The sequence below is a fragment of the Copadichromis virginalis genome, linkage group LG4 (assembly GCF_057382275.1).
Source record: "Copadichromis virginalis isolate Kocher_CV1m ecotype Utaka linkage group LG4, C_Virginalis_male_GT1.1, whole genome shotgun sequence".
In the NCBI taxonomy this organism is placed as follows: domain Eukaryota; kingdom Metazoa; phylum Chordata; class Actinopteri; order Cichliformes; family Cichlidae; genus Copadichromis; species Copadichromis virginalis.
In genome coordinates this window covers 29,880,363-29,893,149 of record NC_140621.1, presented here as the reverse complement: position 1 = coordinate 29,893,149, position 12,787 = coordinate 29,880,363, and the positions used below count along the sequence as shown (strand labels likewise).

Sequence of the window (12,787 nt, the reverse complement as noted above, 5' to 3'; positions counted from 1 at the left end):
AAAAAAACCTGCAATATCAGGTAGCTGAGCAACATAAAAGAAGGAAAGTAACAAGAGAAGGGAACAACATAAATTAGCATACTTTTTTCTGCTTGGATCCTCTCTTGAGCTGATGAATTGACTCTCTCTCCCATGAAGTCCTGCCTGATGTCCTCTCTGGCTGCGAGAGCCCTCAGAGGGTTTCTGGAGCCTTGAGTCCGACGGGACGGACGTACCGACCGCCTGTGCTCTGCTACTGCTGAGGTCAATCTGCAAACAAACACACACAGACAATACAGAGTTACTGAAGATATCAGCTACTGTGTGTGTGAATATAAATTTGCAGGAAATTTTTTTTTACTCTAATCTTTTCCTTTTAGCTTTAGCATAAAAACTACATTAGATACACAAATATATTTTGCATTTACTATTTAGAAATTGCAAGGACTCAATCTAATCTCACATTTGCAGGAAAAAACTATGCTTACATGTGTGTGTTGGTCTGGCAGAAGACTCCCAGGTCCTGCTCACCCTCTGAGGCAGCAATTCCACCACAAGGTGGGGGGCAGGCTGAAGAAGGTGACTGATCACAGTAGAAACTGCCATCAAACATGTTTGGTTCATCAACAGGCGTCTCTTCCTTTACCTCCTGAGTAGTGACTGCTGGTGAAGAACTCTGTGGAGTCACTGAGGGGGAAAGAAATGAAAACGCTAAAATACTTGGATCCTCAATGAGCTTTTACATTGTGGGAACCAGCGTTGTCCATATGATGATGAATAAAACAAGCACTGAGTCTCAACACAGACTTGTTTGTTTATTTGTTTGCTTGTTTTTCGTGGTGTAAAACTGCTCTGACCTTCATTTTTGCATGATGGAGCATCAGTGGAGTGTCTCCTGCTGTGAGCGATACCATTTCTCTGTGATTCACCAGATGCAAGGCCTAGATGTTGCAAACACAGGAGAGAAAAACCTCATAAACAAGGCCAAAATATGCTCAGCAGAACTGTATGAGAACTGGAGAATAAGTGAGTTACTTGTCTTAGCCGTGCTTCCAGCCTCCTGCTCTTTGCTTTCCTGCTGTGTTTTCAATTCTCCAAATTCAGTCATCTGAATCTCAGTTCCTTTATCCTACAGAGCCCGAGAAATGCATCCGTTACAATGCAGCTTTTCCGCAGATACACGCACAAATATGAAAAAAATGCAGGTGTGCGTCACCTTATGTCTCCACTGAGGCTGACTCTGATTGTTCGTAGGAGAGGAGACTTCTTGTGCCTCAAAGGAGAGGTTAGTCTGGAGGTGAAAGCAAAACACAGAAATGGTGACTTTTGCATTCTAGGACAGTGAGAGTGGATTGCACAGAAGATACAAAATATAAAGATTTTACATAGAGCTAAACTTTCTATGTGTAACATTTCATTCAGTCTGTTCCTTTCTGCCTAATCCTGCCCTGCATTAGATATTATAAGGAGTTTTTGTACAATGCACATTTACTTTTGTCCATTAGAACTAGGTCAGAAACATGCACAAAGAAACGTGGGAGTAAGATATAACTTTCATGACCAAAATGAACATCTGGTAAGCACACACCTAAATGGAAAGTGTGAACTGAGAGCTGTGATGTGACGCATTGTAATTTTGAGACAAGGTGACAGGGTTGTCACATCACATCCGCCTGAATCTGTGAGATGACAAAAGCCTTTCACAGCATACAAAACACTCCAAATCAAACAGCAGCAATGCCATGCACCGGCTCACACAATTACCTGATTAAAACACATGATATATTGGGGCGTATTGATAGAATAGACAGAGGCAAAGACGGGCTCCTGGGAGAGAAGAGAGAGGGGCAGGCTGCAGATGTTCAAAGCTATTCAAAATCTAAAGGGCTGTGGTTTCAAAATCAAGATGAGGGAGGATGGGTTTTGAATCATTAGATTGAGGCTTACCCAGCACTGAAGGTTGTCATTCTCAAGATGAGGGTTTTTTGACTGTTCCTGCACATGATACTATGGAAAACAGGGAGATGCATTTAAAAGAATTCAAACAAACATAAATGTTGCCAGAAGTATAAAAATGACAGACATAAAAAGGAAGTAGGACAATGATTAATATACAAATCCCACACATAGTGTCGGCATGGTGAAGCTGAGATCATTTAATTGCCAAATAATCAGTGTGTTTACATTCCACGTCGTGTAATAGGACAGCCAATCCCATCCTGGTACATAAACACTCACTGGACTCAATATATTCCGCGGTAACTCGAGTCTGATCTCAGGACATTCAGCACATACCACATTCAGAGTGCTGCAGATAAGAGATGCTATATCTGGTTTCAGTGGTATGACAAATAACCAAATGTAACCACAAATGTAACCTCTGCCTCAATTTAAACCAGGCAAGAAGCGTGAACTCTGTAACCTCTGTGATGCAAACAAAGATTTTCTCACTGAATTCTTTCAGAGAAAAAAATGCTGCAAAACTTCTGTAATGCTTTTATAGAATTGTCTAATATCATTCATCCATCCATCCATTCGCTTCCGCTTATCCTTTTTTCAGGGTCGCGGGGGGCGCTGGAGCCTATCCCAGCTGTCATAGGGCGAGAGGCGGGGTACACCCTGGACAGGTCGCCAGTCTGTCGCAGGGCCTAATATCATTCAGTTAAACTATAATATAGAGTCCCTATATACAAGTATCATTTCTTAAATGTTGCCAATACAAACAAAGAAAGCAGAATTTAAGCAAAGTTTTAAAGATCAAAGACATTTTATGAATATTTGACCTTATCTGACCTTGGAGAAGAGGTCAGATCTCAAAAGTAACACACTGTTTACAACCATATATCATTCCCTTTATTCCTATATGTCGTCGCTACAAACAGTGGCAGCAAGAAACAATATTTTAAATAGTGGTATATAATTATTATATACTTTGACCTTCAGATTATCTATTGACCTTGAAGGAGAGGTCAAAGGTTAAATGTGACATGATATTTTATCCTCTGCTGTACTTTCAGTATGCTGACACACAACTCTTGTAAGAATCATAGTTCCTGAGTTTCACCGATTTTTGTCAATAACTATCAATAATTCATAAAGTTGACCTTGAAGAAACTGGTGGATGTAAGCTAAATTTTAATGGATTCATAACATGACCGTACTCTACACCAATACAAAGTTTTATTAGAATTCGTTCAGTGTTATCAGACAGAATGACATGCAAGTAAACGCTGACAAAACCTCTTTTTTTAAATGGTCTATGTCTTACGTGGTTAACCTTGCTGCTCACCTCACTTCTGCTGCCGTTGGTTGTCTCCTGCATTTTAGGCGCACACTCTTCTGAGGTGACCCGGACAGCTTTAATATCTGTGGTGTTGTCATGGATCTTGTTCATGGCCTTTTGGTCTTCCTCCTGCCTTTAAGACACATTACACACAGTATGAAGTATATAACATATCAAAGAACAACATACAAGCTGCTGAAAACTTAATATTTCTGGTGAAAACTGTAAAGAATCATTTTTATTATCTAACTCACAGATGTCACAATAATATACGTTTCAAAGTCTTTAGCAAACCTTTCCAATATGCAGCAATATCAACAGTTTGACTCTATAGAAGAAAAACATTTACAGTTCTTATCAGATCATGTCATTTATTTACATGACTTACTTGGCTCTTCCATTGATGTCTACGCTGTTTTTCTCAGAGGAAAAGCTCAGTTCATATTTGGACTGGCAGGATTGCTGTGGAGCATCCTGCTCTGACAAGGCTCTTATTGGTGTGCAGGCAAGGGTTTCCCTCCTGTTTCTAGCCCTCTGCCTCCAGGGAGCAGCAGACTGCGAAACTTCCTCCATACCAGAGGACTCTCGTCTGTCTCTCTGTGGTGCTGCAGAAGTTCCCTCCCTCTCACCTCCCGCTTTGCTCCCGTGTATCGCCGCTTCTCTACAGCCTCCACCATTCTGTTCATGGCTGTATGATGCATCTACCTGACTGGCTTCTGTCCTGCTCCACTCCGAGCCTGCAGAGCGACTCTTCTTCAGGATTCCTTTTAAGCCTGGCTCAGAGTCGTAGCACTGTGGTCCCTGTTGAGTCGGACCAGATTTTCCGAGTCCAGTGCCAGCATCTGATGTGGACTGTGAAAGACGTACCTCACTGGGTTTCAGGTTGACAGACGAGGCCTGCTGTCTGTCGGACAGATGAGGGGACAAACAGAGGGCAGGAAGCTGAACAGGGCCTTTCTGGAGCTAAAAAGGGGCAAAGAAGATCAATAATAGATTTACTTAGAGGACAGCAGGCAAGAAGTGAAGAAAGACAACAAATTAACCTTGCTATTAATAACCACTCCTGCCCCTTTTCTGGTCTATGAAGTTCTAAATACATTTGTTTCCCATTTATTGTTCTGTTGCTTTCTACCCACCAGACTGACCTCCTCCACTGTGATGGGCTGCGTGCGGTACCGAGCCCCCTTTTGCCTTCGTCTCTCTGGGGGCCCGTCAGCAGGCCCGGCTCCCTCCCTCCCAGGCAGGGACAGTTTGTTGAAGAGGGCCAGCTTCTCGCTCATGCTCAGCTTGCAGCTCTCGTCGCCATCCTCCTCTGACTCAGCCTGCACAGACTGGACCTCCACTGGTGGTGCTGGTTTGGGAGTGCTGATGCGTAACATGACACCATAAAGTCAGAGAAGAATTTATGTTTAGTCAAAATCTCCTATGCCTTGGACACATTTGATCTACACTGCTGTGCAAAAGCAGTGGAGAAAACGGTGGGTGTTTTTTCATTACCATGAACACACACAGGTTATTTTTAGTCAATCTGACAGACATCGTCCTGCTGCTGCTACTCCCTACAACAGCAAATGTGTAACTGAAAATAGCCCCTAAGAAATTCATATAATTCTGGTTGAACAAACTAGATCCAATCCCAATTTTGGTTTGGTTTCCAACAATCTCATTCCTTTAAAAAAAAGCATATATTTGTGACCCATTGCCAGGAGTTACAGCCAAACGAAACCAGGCACCGAAAAACTCCTGAACAGAAACACATGGGAGAAATCTATAAGAGCAAATATGGTGACACTGAGCCAATCAGGGGCTCTTTATTGGCCAGGAATGTGTCAGAACAAATTCCTTGCAACTTGTTTCACCAAACAGAAAGGCTGGGAAACGTATGAGCCAACCATGTTTTTGCATGGTGCATGGGTTTATGACAGTTTAAACTGTTTCTTGTTTCTTGGTCTACTCGTTTTTGTAGGAAAGAAGCATAACATAACATGAAAAAACTCAGTGATCTGGTGAGACTAGCTTTAATGTAGCTGCAATATTAAGTTTAATTTGTAGGGGAAAAGGCTATTTTGAAGAGATATGTCACCAAAGCTTTGAAGAAAATGTTGTCACATTTAACTACTGATTCTAAAAATGCAGGGGGGTTTTTTACCCCCTAACCACTGAACAACTCTCTTTACTCATTTACATAGGAGCCTAAAAATAACTGCTTAAATAAGACACGCTTCTAGAAGTTCTTACTTTTAAATAAGACATACAGTAAGTACTTAATTCCACTGAAGCAAGGTCTCTTGTTTTCACAGATTTGACTTTAATAAGTTGAAGTTTTTAAACATTTTAAGTTTTTAAATCATCAAGCATGTATTTATTTATTCCCACAAAACTAAAAACTACACATGCATAATCTTAAATAAAACTAGATGACTTTTTTAGTGATTGTCAATCAAGTCAAATAGCTAATTATGTGATGTGGTTTTGGTAACACTACAGCTCTCCCACCTGATCGCCACCATTTCTCCACAGGTGATTGGCTGTGTCAGAAAGCGATGGTCGTTGCCACGCCGGCTCCTGCGTTCATGAGAGACGCAGCCTGAGCGAGGCTTGAGGAATGCCGAGGCCTCAGAGGCTGAAGACTTCTCCAGCTCCTACAGAGAAGGATGTGGGGAGGACATTAATGTGAAAAAAATCAGTTTGAACCCAGTCTGTGATGCAGATGGACGACAACATTCAGGTCAAATAGGAGCCTCAATCTACAGCCTCCACCTGTTGCATAAATAATGAGGGAGACCACAAAAATGGCAGTAAAAAGTCCCCTCGAGATGTCCTCTGTTCTATTTGTATAAACAGATGGAGGGAGGTAAAGCAGGTCAGATAGCCGGTGAATAAAGCAGCGAGCTCTAAGGTGCAGCATCTTGGCCACTTGCTGCATGCTGCAGGTCACAATGTAACAAGAGACCTGCTGGCTTCAGTTACCTCCCCTGCTGCCTCTACAGAGCAGCAGGCTAATTATACCACAGCTGCTGTGGTTGTTAATGTTAATACAGTGTCTGGCACATTTTCACCTGATGCCTTATTGCTAAAAGTGTGCCTCAGCTGAAATGTTGGAATAATAGAAAAATCCACAGTGCATTTCATCATCTGTGTGAGACTAAAGAGCTTAAAGAGCTTCAAGATAAGGCTCTGTATCTATCATATTACAGACTTGGTCTTTCCTTTAATAAGTACTAAAGCATCAAACCAAAGTGTGGATCCAAGGAGAGCACCTGTTTTGACCATTCATATTCTTTCAACAGGACCAGGTAGTGTTCTGCGTGCTCAGCGCTCAGACCGTAAGTTGAGCAGCTGAGGTGACAGGAGATGATAAAGGATTGAATACATTTCTTTAATTTTAACACCGTAGAGTGATTGCATTTACTGTGTGTGTTTAGGCGAGTTTATGTGGGATCTCACATTCTAACAAAAAAAAAGAAAAAAAGCAGGTAACAATTCAAACTCACTTTAAACAGAGACATCTTGGCTGCCACACTCATTTTGGCTCTGTCATCTGTTTTTACATCTGCTGTGGAAAAATACACACCATCATTTGAAAATTTAAAAAAATTAAAAAACAGCCATTAAGAGATTTTGGTTCATCAAACTTTTAAACAGTTAACAGCAGGAAGAGACACAGGTGCAGACAGAGCAAACACAGGTGCAATTTCTTAGTGAACTGTGCTTAAATACACTGCATCTAAGTCTAGGAATTGGGGGTATCTCTGTATTGATGATAGCTGTGAGTAAAAAGTTGTGAAGAACAATTTTAATGATATACAGTGTGACCTGAAAACAACAGTCTAAACATCCATACAGCAATAAAGGCCACTCGTGTCTGCGGTCTTATTATCTGTGGTGTAAACTCTCAGTGAGTCAATCTCTGTAAAGACTTGCTTGTCATCTTTTTATGACGGGGTCAAGAGTTAGATGTACATAACACCGCTCCACTGCCCAAATGGTTTGGTCTGTCGTTACAGAAGAGATTGAGCATTGTGATCCTCTAAATATAACCCAGTTTATTTCCTGAGCCATTAAATGAATTTATGGAGGCAACTGTGCAAGTTGGAAGCCCTCTGCAAGAATTAAATATTGTACACAGTATTTTTCAATTTGTTTATGTTTCTTTCATACCTCACGTAATATATTACATGTAAGTTTTCCCTGTTGTCATTTTTACTTCCTTCTCAACCAGACAGTGTACCAGCAAAGCACACGGAAATAACAGATGATGACAAACACATAGGGGAGAAAGCTTTACCTTTGCTGTTTTCCTCGTTCTCTGGATCCAAGCACCTAGAAGAATCGGAGGAAAATAGCAAAAGGATGAGGTCATCAGGTGAACAGGTTGGTGACATATGCTTGACTCTTTAGATAATGTTGTTATGGAGATCTGGATCCAGCTTGGTGTTTACAGTATGTGTCTTTTTGCTTCAATTTGCAGCTCAGACAGTCAACACACTGTGCTGTTTTGCATGCTGGGTAAAGCAACACTGTGGAGGCTATTAAGGAAGATAAACTCATGCAAAATACACCGCCCATTGGTTTTTTATGTAAAGCTGCTCCACATGCCACACCTCAGCTGAAGGGTTAGTGCATTCTTATCACGGGGAACAAATATTAAGCATCATTCAAGGGTAAATAAGTGTTTCCTATAAGACAAAAGTTGTGGTACTGTATCATCAGGTAAGGCTGATATTTTGTTCCTAATGAGTTTTCCCATGAAATGTTAGCCGTACACTATTTTAAATATATGAAAACACAGCAAACAATATGTTCTTTAGTCCTAGCCATGCCAGGCATCTCATCTTCCCATTTATTTATTTATTTTTTTTATCATGCCCACAAGAAACAGTCCCTACCCACTGCTCTCCTCCATCTCATTGGCTGTGATTGGCTGTGTCCTGAAGCGTTCGCTAGTTTTTCTGTTACCGCCTGACGAGCTAGGGAGGTAACGCCGAGTGCGTCGCCGACCCCCCTCAGAGCCCGGGTTTACAGCCAGATCCAGAGAGGATGTGGCTTGCCCAGCATCAGGGAAGCTACTATCCACACACAAAGTAGGATAAGAAGAAAGTAAGAAGGGGAGAAGATGCTGAGATGAAGAGAAATATTATCACACAGTGGAACACAGTCTGTTAGTGACAGGCCGGATCACACGCGCATGCAGGCGACCCTACGCTTTCTCAGGCTGTGCTCCGCTCTCCGTCTGCTGTAGAAGAGCACTTCTCAACTGGCCCACGGACACCCGAGTGTGGAGCTGTGGGCCGTCGAGTCCATGAGGGACATGAGGCTCTTCCCCACTCTGCATGCTAGCAGAGTTCTGGGAACCCTGCCTAGAGGGGAGGGTATGAGTGAGGGAAGGAGGTGAGATTGCAGATATGGGGGACATGACATGAGGAGCACAAAACATAATCTTTTGTCACAGTTCATATTAATAATGCAGAAGTCTCAAAAACTCACAAAAATATGTGAGTTTTTTTCATGGTTTCACAGAAGAGAAGAAGCCACCTGCAAATCTAAACCATCTGCACTACATGCACACTCGCTGTCATCTGACTGACTATTAATATGATGCCACACACTGTTCTTAGCAGTTACCATGATACAAACTATTGAAGGTATCAACAACTTGTCAAGTTCTGAAAGCTGTGAACAGGTGACAAGTGTCATGGTCATGTTGCCAGAATTAGGGTTTTATTGTTTTTTGAGCAAATTAGGCTCGCAGCACCTGCTACCCTGTGCAGCCACAGCAGGAAGACAGTGCTGTATCTAAGGTCATCAAAGAGGCTTATCATGTTTCTTGTGTGTGTCCTGAAGTGCTAATTGTATCGTTTTTGCACACTAAGAAGTTGTTGCAAGACTTCAGCCAAATTCCTGTAATTCTAAAATAAAACAATGACAATGAGCTATGATTGAAATTTAAGTCTTCAAGGCATTCAATGAAGTCATCTTTCACCCTTGACATGGCTCACCTTCTCAGGCAGTCGGGCTCAGCAGGAGTCTCTAATCCATTTGTAACATCCTGTGTTCTGCTGTTCACTTTTTCACTCAGATCATGGGAGCTTAACATTCCTCCATGCGCTTGGCTCGCTGGCTCATGAACCTTTTTCTCATCCCTTCTCACCCACTTAGAAGGAAGCTCGTCAATGCTGCCAAAGCGTTCGGCCAGTTCTCGCCTCCTCTCAGCCTTGTAGCGGGCAATCCGCTCCGATCTGGGCTCCAGGACGGCGTTCTCCATCATAGAAGGACTCAGATGGTTGTTTGCTCCTCAAAAAGCATATAGGAACAAAAAACAGATGAGCTGTTCTTCTTCCACTTTTCAGCTGGGGCAGAACATGAGAGCCAAACTTTCTTCCAGTACAATTCTGTTTCCATGAGCTTCTTGTTTTGGTTTTCCTCACAGATTACATTAATCCAAGGTTAAAATCCAGCCTGTCCCACAGTGAATGAGGTATTTCTCCTGAAAGATAAAAAATAGATTAGTTAAATAAGAAACATTTCACTATACATTACATTAGTGCCCTTCAGGCTTCCTAGAAAAGTCAGCGACAACACCAGTGAGCTTCATTACATATTAACCATTTCTTCTAAAAGTGGCGTACATCAAAGTCTTATCAAAGTCCTTTTCTTATATTCATGTCTGTGTAAGATGACCCGTTCCAGCCTGTCATGCAGGAATCTCCCCTTGCACTGAAACTCAACACCACAGCTCAACTCCTCTCCAGGTCCAGGTCTCGATGGCAGTTTGCAGGCGTGCTGGTCTCTTCCGCTAAGCTGAACAAGTCCTGTTTCTTTTTCAAATTCCATCAGGTATTTTACCATGACCTGTCAACATGAAGCATGTTTTGCATCAAAAACACAAACAAAATCTTATCAGCTATGGCTCCAATTTTATTTATTTTTTTAACATTTGGTATAGCAACCTGTTTGAATTATAATATTCCAAATACGTACAAGGAAGAGAAAGTCCCTGATGGCATCATTGTGACAAACAACATTAACAAAACTGAATATTCTAATATAGCATTTAAAATTTAAAAAGAACAACAAACTGTCTGCTAGTTTCCCAAAACGAGTGCTCACAAATATACGCACACATAAATGTGTGTTTGCACATGTATCTGTGTGTTTTCCAAAACTGTGGATGTCAGCATTCCTGGTGCAGGAAGCACAATAGAGCGAGAACAAAGCGGCATGAGCCACAGACTTAGTCCGCCAGATGGATCTGCCACAGGGCTCAATGCTGCTGGCAGCAGCAGAGTTCACAAAGTATAAGATGCAACTTTTATTATTAATTTGTTTGTTTCACTGCTCCTATACTTGTAGACTAAAAATTAAAAACACTGAGGCACTGATAAAACGGATATAGATTCAACAAATTACTCTATTAGAGAAAAGTCTCCATAAATCCATAACCAGCTTTCATTGATTAAAAAAAAAAAACCCACTCAGAATATCCAGATATCACATTTGATAGACTAAACTGAAGGCGACATTGTCAGCAGTGTTTGCAGATCCCAAATTTCCATGCCACAGAGAGCTTTAATAAGCTCTATTTAGATGCCGTGATCCCTGCATGAGACAACCAGCTGAAGGATTTGTGTTGTCACTTCGAAACACGTGCACATATCCTTTAAACAAAGAAGTCAACACAGAAGACTCACCTACCTGTCCAGACCCAGGAAGAGCAACACTCCAGCATCCCCACTCACACTGATGCCACTCTCATGTACGCATTTGTGAAGAAAACATGAGTAAAGGTGTAAAGAGCGATGTGTCATGTGACAAGCTGGAGGATTGTCGATTGGAAGGGAGAGCACCACTGAGGCTCAGCGAGGATCATGGGGTTCTAATCCAGTGACACTAGCTGATACTGGCTTTGGATATGCACACAGCCCCAGGGATCTGAACTCATAAGCTATAATATTCAAATGAATAGGCGATGAAGGTTAAACAAACAGCCTCTAATTGTTGAATTGAGACAGTAAAGTGTTATCTTTCAGCCATGACTTTCTCTGTAGCAATTAAACCCCAAAATTCTGGACCCACACTCGGTATATGCTTAAGTTAACTGCTAGTTTTCTGACAGACTGGAAAAAAAAAATCAAAAGCAAAACATGTATGCATTTTAAAAAAAATAGGCCTTGGGTGCTGAGCAGCAGGAAAGTAAACCAGATTAAAAGCTGGCCAAGATAAAGCCCTCAGCCACTTACACCTGCCCTGTTCATCTACCTGCACCAACCTCGTCTAATGAATCTCCATAATTCAAGGGCAAATTATCAGAGGAGCATTTCAAAAACAGTCTATGATTATAAATCATGATGGGGATGTTTTATATTAACACCAGCAGCAAAAGAACGTGTTAAGCTTTTGAATATATTAAAGGGAGAGAGAACGAAGAGGAAGAGCAGCTTTCTCACATCGTGCACCTACTGTAAGCCTCATCAGCTCCTCGTGAGATTTAACACACGACGCGTCTGTTTTTATATGTAGATATAAACTCACATTGTGGCAAAGTCCTCACGCTGGGGAGAACATTTTTTTTTATATCAAAACTCATTTGTTGTCTAAACAACTCAGCATAGGGTAACAGCCTACATATGTAGCTACCAAAGAGCTGAACAATGAGTCATTTAACTTATTTACAGGACGCAAATATTAAGTTTTACATGAATCCAGTGTTGTGCCAAAAAGTGATTCCCCAGTGTTTCCGTGTTTTTTATGCATAATGTCTTTGCTTATATTGGTAAATAGACTGTAATCAGCAGAAGGGGTTTTATATGAAATCAAGAAATTACTTGTTTTGCATTTATATTTATGACTCTACGGCACAGGTGTGGAACTCCAGGCCTCGAGGGCCGGTGTCCTGCAGGGTTTAGATGTGTCCTTGATCCAACACAGCTGATTTAAGTATTTCATACAACTATTATCTTAGATTTTGGCGCTTATGGCCAGTTGTAATGTCAATGAAACTTTTTAGCTAGATAAATAAAGGTCAGTACTTTGTGACTTGATATCATTCATGAAAGATAAGTTTGACGGATGTTTGACGGATTATACGACAAGAAGTAATTTCCAGCACTTTGAATACGGACACTCGATCTTTTTTGGTACATTTCTGAAGTAACTTTCTGGCACAGACATTAGATTAATGCGTAAACTGTGCGTAACAGCAATATTTACTCTTCCACATGAAACTTTTTTACCCACGGGGCATTTAAAGTGGATGAACACCCAGACTATAACCATTCTCCCTAATGTGCAATGCACAACCCGTGTCTCCCCAAGTCAGACTGAACAGGTGACTCAGGCAACAAGTGACCTACTTTGAAATATTCTCCAAGCTGACTCCTGCTAGGATTTTGTACTTTTGAAGATGAGAATGGCAGAATTAAGTATTTCATTTGTACTTACATGTACTGCTCGCCTCGAGAGCCCTCCTCAGCCCCGGCGGTCCCTCCCCAACGATCTGTCACTCCAAAAGTAGTCGCACTGGCA

General features: G+C 41.6%; 1 protein-coding gene across 7 annotated transcripts in view; it reads right to left on the bottom strand.

Moving 5' to 3' along the window:
- The window catches only part of svilc (supervillin c), a 26,670-nt gene extending 13,883 nt beyond the window's left edge, over window positions 1–12,787 (bottom strand). Inside the window, exons 1-17 of one of the 7 annotated variants that reach the window (XM_085454821.1) lie at window positions 12,704–12,786; window positions 9,262–9,749; window positions 8,467–8,622; window positions 8,152–8,331; window positions 7,551–7,585; window positions 6,757–6,818; window positions 5,759–5,904; window positions 4,399–4,627; window positions 3,651–4,225; window positions 3,269–3,395; window positions 1,927–1,986; window positions 1,744–1,806; window positions 1,196–1,270; window positions 1,015–1,108; window positions 837–920; window positions 468–666; window positions 83–249 (exon numbers count right to left, since the gene is read on the bottom strand). In XM_085454821.1, the coding sequence (XP_085310947.1) occupies window positions 83–249; window positions 468–666; window positions 837–920; window positions 1,015–1,108; window positions 1,196–1,270; window positions 1,744–1,806; window positions 1,927–1,986; window positions 3,269–3,395; window positions 3,651–4,225; window positions 4,399–4,627; window positions 5,759–5,904; window positions 6,757–6,818; window positions 7,551–7,585; window positions 8,152–8,331; window positions 8,467–8,622; window positions 9,262–9,530 (2,521 nt within the window). In that variant the 5' untranslated portion in view covers window positions 9,531–9,749; window positions 12,704–12,786. Of the gene's footprint in view, window positions 1–82; window positions 250–467; window positions 667–836; window positions 921–1,014; window positions 1,109–1,195; window positions 1,271–1,743; window positions 1,807–1,926; window positions 1,987–3,268; window positions 3,396–3,650; window positions 4,226–4,398; window positions 4,628–5,758; window positions 5,905–6,756; window positions 6,819–7,550; window positions 7,586–8,151; window positions 8,332–8,466; window positions 8,623–9,261; window positions 9,750–9,891; window positions 10,065–12,703 lie in introns of those variants that run through there. The other 6 variants (XM_085454825.1, XM_085454824.1, XM_085454823.1 and 3 more) reach the window with 6 other exon arrangements.